Genomic DNA, 5,890 nt, shown 5'->3' on the forward strand with positions numbered 1-5,890 from the left:
TTGCGTCTATTTACGCGTCTAAATGCGTGTCTGATTCTCAATGTAAACGTGCAAATAAACGCGCTAATACACGTGCAAATAGACGCGCTAATAAACGGGATGTTAGACGGGCCCGTATTTTCTCAGGTTAGACGCATACGTAGACGTGGTAATTTACACGCAAATAGAAGCGCTTTTAGACGCGCCCGTAATTCCTCTACTAAAGCAATGCCTATAGACACGCCCGCTATTTTGTGCGTCTACCAAGCGCGTCTATAGTTGCTTTGTGTTGTTGTGACATATAATTAGACTCAATGGACCTTATTTTTAATGAATCATTATGAACTTCTTTCTTCCATCTAGTGGCTAAAGGTACAAGACATGTTTTTGGCATGCTGAAAGCTAGCCTTGGTTTCAGAAGTGAAATTACTTTCAAAAATACTTCCTCCATAGATTTGGACATATTCTAATGCAGCTAGAGTCCTCTCTCTCTCTCTCTCTCTCTCTCTCTCTCTCTCTCTCTCTCAACTTTTCACCCTCTTTTCCACGCTGCACATCTCAAGCAGGCCGTATGAAGGCATTCATCTTGTTTTTGCACGATGCAGACAAGTGCAAGTAATAGGATATGTGAATATGTCAAACTCATAGCTTGGTGAGGAAAACTTTTGTCTAGAAGCAGCTTAAGCTTGAATAACCATAGGCTATACCTTTTTGTCCCTCTTGACTCATTAGTAATGAATGACTCATAGGGTGTACCTTTTTGTCCTCCTTGACTTATTAGCAAGGCTTAATATTGAGAGAATGGCAAATTTTGGAAAGTAACCTTTAATTTTGGAAATTGGATGTGTTAAAACCTACAAATTTCAAGGAATGTCACTTATATTTTTGCTTAGATCCTACAAACATTAGGCATTTTAGTTATATTCTTAAAACCTGCATATTTTCAATAAAAACCTTAAATGTAGTCATCATGGGTACCATCGTCCGCTAAAGGCCTTTAATAGCTATATGTCTACTTAAAACCTATAAATTTTAGGCATTGTAGTAGTATTAACACTTGCAAAGTTTGAATAAAAAACCGTTAATAATAAAATAGTATCTTTTAATTTGTCTTTGTTAAGGAAAAGGTACTCCATTTCAAGACCCGTGCTTTGTATAAAATTGAAGTTTTTAACCCTTGCTTTGTATGCGAAGGATTCTCATGTGTACGCCATGTCCACTGAAAAGACATTTCAACTTGCATTAAGCTAATGAATTACGGACTCCATACGAAAGGGGACATTTCAACCTGAATAACCGAAAGGTGGATGGGAGAAATACGTTAGTTCAAACTTCACTTAGTTTCCCCACGTTGCCGGATTAATCCCATGTGCACACAGTAATCGGTTTCCTTCGAGAACGGGGAACATGGGGCGATATCGTTGACAATTACATGCAGATCAATGCGAGTACGTATATCCTTGAATAAATCAACTCCTCCTCCTCCAACCTCCCTGCTTCTATAAATGATTGGTGGATTGGTCGAGGCATTTAGCAAATATCGGTTCGCCGAACGCTGATCACCGAACGCGACTGCTAGAAATATTGTCAAACGAGTGAGCGACCAAAATTCTCGAGAACCTAGGGAGTGACTGAACGAGCGTGAGAGAGAGAGAGAGAGAGAGAGAGAGAGAGAGATTTTTCTGAATTGAGTTCTAGCTACCCAGCTCGGCCACCCGATATGAGCGACATGGCGATTGATGTATTGGATAGCGAACAAAGCTTGTTTCATTCCACAGAACATGACCACCACGTACAGATTCACGGTACAGTTCTTCTGCAGAGGGATAATATACTCGACTTCAACAACCCGATTGCTGAGATCGAGGATGAGCTCCTCGAGCTTCTGGGCAAAAACGTAAAGATGGCGCTCGTTAGTATCCACAATCGTCTCGCAGGTAGGGTTGATCGCCGAGTAGCTAGCTCGATGGTTTGCATGTGTAGAGAATTTGGATCGCCGAAGTAACTAGCTCGATGGTTTGCATGTGTAGAGAATTTGCGAATTGGCAGTGATTTTTGACTCTCGCATGCTCGCAAAATTTGTGCGCAGGATCAAGACAAGGTGGTAAGCGTAGTCGCACCACGCATCTGAATTGGAATCGCCAACCTGCGGGAGTCTTGACTTCGGACAAGGGGATAAGTTACCCTGTGGCGTTCTCGGTTGACGCAGATTTCGGCTCTCCTGGAGCTGTCTTGGTGGAGAATCACCATCCAAACGAGTTCCTTCTAAAATCTATCACCTTGAAGATGCCAGACTCCACAGACATCCACTTCGTTTGTAATTCTTGGGTGTATAACTCGAGCAACTACACAGGCCCTCGAATCTTTTTCTCTAACAAGGTACGCTATAGCGCTGTGCAATTATAACTTTGGCCTCCGGATCCGGAATCCATGATCTGCCTATCGTGCTGTAGCTACGCCACTAATCCATTGCTCTGCTCCCTGTCGTTGCCGAACCGGCTTCCCTTTCAGATTTATCTTCCAAACGAAACTCCTGCAGGACTGCAAGCCCTCCGGTCCCAAGAGCTCATGAACCTGCAGGGTCAGGAGGATCCGACCGGCGAGAGAAAGGACGCTGATAGAATTTACGATTATGATGTCTACAACGATCTCGGCAATCCCGACGAAAGCAAGGAACTTGTGAGACCCGTGTTGGCTGGGTCAAAGGATTACCCCTATCCGAGGAGGTGCAGAACAGGGCGCAAACGAACGAAAGCTGGTATGTAACCGTACGTTGCATGTTTCGAATCTTTCGATACGCCTTTTGTCGGCGTTTATGTGCAAGGTCGTCTTATTAGTGTCTAACTTTTATTTACATGAGCAGATCCTGCGTCGGAAAGTCCGGTTTCAGGTCTGCAAGATATCTACGTTCCTCGCGACGAGCAATTTGGCCACATCAAGGAGTCTGACTTTCTCGGTTCTGCAATCAAGTCCTTCGCGCACTACATCATTCCCATCATAGAAGATTTGTTCAAGAACAACGCCACCTTCACCTCGTTTCAGGAGATCAGCGAGCTCTACACGAAAGGGTTGGACCTGAGCAAATGCAAAGATCGTAGAGACAGTGAGGAAAGCGAATCCAAAAATTTCAAGGATCCCTTGGAGCTCATCCGGGAGCTTACGGACGACACCACCCAGGATCCCAGCCTGCTCAAGTATCCGCTGCCTGCAGTGATTCAAGGTGAGCTTATATCTTTGGGCAGCAGGCTAGGCTCATGTTTTGCCCGATTCTTGGGAGAGAAGCTACAACATTGAATACGTGGTGAATCCTGATCAGAACCTCTGAATTCTCACATATTTTTGTGCACCTTTCAGAAAATAATCAGGCGTGGGTCTCGGACGAAGAATTCGCTCGGGAGACGCTGAGTGGCTTGAATCCCTTGGTCATCGAACGCCTCAAGGTCCGCTAAGATTCAAAATCCTTTCTCGGATCGGACTGGTTGTAGGATTCGTTGGCAAAGTAGTTTTATCCTGTCTACTTCGTAGATTTGAGGGGATGGCTCTTGAGATTGATTATGCTGCGATCTGCACGCAGGTTTTCCCGCCCGTTGGTGGGCTCGACGAAAAAATTTATGGGTCTCAAACGTCTGCGATCACCGAGCAACACATCGAGCCTTTTCTCGAGGGCTTGAGTGCTCAACAGGTGGGTTTTCTTGTGAGAGTGGTGGTGGATGAGAAAAGTGCCCTGCCCATGATGGTGTCAGGCATATGATCTTTTTAATTGTTCCTTCAGGCTGTTGATGCGAATCGGCTCTTCGTCTTGGACTACCACGACGTTTATCTTCCTTACCTAGAGAGAATTAACGCTCTGGCAGGCAAGGGCTACGCTTCCCGTTCATTGTTCTTCCTCACCAAAGACGGTACTCTCAGACCGGTGGCCATCGAACTGAGTTTGCCTCCTAAAAGCAAGGGAGACCCTAGTATTCAGAAAGTCTTCACTCCCGGGATTGCCAACATCTCGCTTGAGTGGGGGCTCGCGAAGACTCACGCAAGCATAAACGACTCCGGATATCACCAGCTCGTCAGCCATTGGTAATGTTTAGGAGATCAGCCGACAGCTTTAATGCGCTCTTTCGTTGATGTCAAGATGTCGATGCGTGTAGTTTCGTGAATTCTACGTATAGGACTTGACAATGAGATGATATTCTTTGCAGGCTAAGAACTCATGCTTGCCTGGAACCATTTATTATCGCCACATATCGACAGATCAGCTCTGTGCACCCGCTCTATGTGCTCTTGACTCCGCACTTTCGAAATACTATGAACATCAACGCGCTGGCTAGAAAAGCTCTAGTAAATTGCGATAGCGGAAGCCTTCTCTTGGGTGGGATCATCGAGAAGTCGTTCACACCAACCAAATATTCCATGGAGATGTCGTCCATTGTGTACAAAACTTGGAGGTTCGACGAGCAGGGTCTCCCAACGGATCTGCTGAAAAGGTCGACTACGACTCCTACTTATTGCCTTGCGACATATAACTAGAAATTGCTGTCCTTCGTCGCTGGTTTCATCATCCGCCTTGCCAACACTGCAAAAACTTTCCGCAGGGGAATGGCAGAAAGGGACGCTTCTGCAGAGCATGGGCTGAGGCTGTTGGTGAAAGATTACCCGTATGCAGTAGACGGCCTGGAGATTTGGTCTGCGATAGAGTCCTGGGTAAGCGACTACCTAGCGCTGTATTACAAAGACGATGCGGCGGTAAGGGAGGACACAGAACTCCAGAGCTGGTGGACGGAGATCAGGGAGGTCGGGCACGGAGACAAGAGAGACGAGACGTGGTGGGCAACGATGCAGAGCGTGAAGGAGCTGCAGGAGGCGGTAGTGACGCTGATCTGGGTGGCGTCGGCGCACCATGCAGCGGTGAATTTCGGGCAATATGCGTATGCGGGATACATGCCCAACAAGCCAACGATGGGGAGGAAGCTGATACCGGAGCAAGGAACGAAGGAGTACGAGGAGATGAAGAAGGATGAGCAGAAATTCTTTCTAGAGATGGTGTCATCGAGGTCGCAAGCAACGATAGTGATGACGACGATAGAAATTCTGTCAGAGCATGCGTCGGACGAGGAGTATCTAGGGCAGAGGCTGACGCCCAATTGGAGCAGCGATGGGAATGTGCTGGCTGCGTTCGAGAGATTTGGTAAGCAGCTTGCTCAAGTGCAGAAGAAGATCCAGGACAGGAATGCCAACCCTGAGCTCAAAAACAGAGTCGGAGCTGTTCATATTCCTTACACTCTCCTCATGCCTACCTCCAAAGAAGGATTGACCGGTAGGGGCATCCCTAACAGCGTCTCTATCTGAGTTCCTTTTGTATCCATTATTTCACCCCTTTGATTTTATCACCGCATTGTCCAATGGCAATCCTGAGGGCATGTGAAACTCGCCTCCAGTACTAGGGTCTGATGATTACTCCATCCTCCATCACTCTCAGGAAATGATCGTGGTAGAACTCGGTCTTGGGGAGCTCTTGCGTCCCCCCCCCCCAAAGTCCATGACGTATCAAGCTACAACATTTTCATTTTCACACAATTATTTGTAAAATCTCCAAGATATGAAGAATTTAAGTTATATCTCGCAACCAAATCAATGTCAGATTTATGTCCTATCATAAAAATTCATTTATAAAAACAATATACATCATATATTTCTATTTTATACGAGGAAAAGACAAAATTTTCTCCATTTCTCCTTTTTCATGAGACAAAATACCTCGATGACAACCAAATGAATGTTGAATTCAGGCAATGTTTAAATAATAGTAGTTGCCCCCCTGTCCCCCCCCTTCCCCCGTCTCTCCCTATTCAAATGCATGATTATATCACTTGAACAACACGCCCATCATATTTACTCTTGAACCTCCTCCTCCTTACAT

General features: G+C 45.8%; 1 protein-coding gene across 1 annotated transcript; it reads left to right on the top strand.

The window, feature by feature from the left end:
* Positions 1-1,433: 1,433 nt before the first annotated feature.
* Positions 1,434-5,612, top strand: LOC147894406 (putative linoleate 9S-lipoxygenase 5). Its single transcript, XM_087384714.1, has 9 exons — positions 1,434-1,916; positions 2,069-2,358; positions 2,491-2,737; positions 2,843-3,199; positions 3,334-3,419; positions 3,554-3,661; positions 3,752-4,050; positions 4,173-4,457; positions 4,566-5,612. Exons 1-9 carry the CDS (start codon positions 1,700-1,702, stop codon positions 5,317-5,319), a joined length of 2,643 nt encoding a protein of 880 aa, XP_087240840.1. The 5' UTR covers positions 1,434-1,699; the 3' UTR covers positions 5,320-5,612.
* The last annotated feature ends 278 nt before the right edge of the window (positions 5,613-5,890 follow it).

This window comes from Dipteris shenzhenensis, chromosome 14 (assembly GCF_047967505.1).
Source record: "Dipteris shenzhenensis isolate YYH24624 ecotype China chromosome 14, Dip_SZ_1.0, whole genome shotgun sequence".
Lineage (NCBI taxonomy): Eukaryota > Viridiplantae > Streptophyta > Polypodiopsida > Gleicheniales > Dipteridaceae > Dipteris > Dipteris shenzhenensis.

Coding starts and splice junctions, on each gene's coding strand:
- LOC147894406 (XM_087384714.1), top strand. CDS start 1,700: ATGAGCGACATGGCGATTGATGTATTGGATAGCGAACAAAGCTTGTTT. Junction 1,917..2,068: donor TATCCACAATCGTCTCGCAG/GTAGGGTTGATC, acceptor ATTTGTGCGCAG/GATCAAGACAAGGTGGTAAG. Junction 2,738..2,842: donor GCGCAAACGAACGAAAGCTG/GTATGTAACCGT, acceptor TTACATGAGCAG/ATCCTGCGTCGGAAAGTCCG.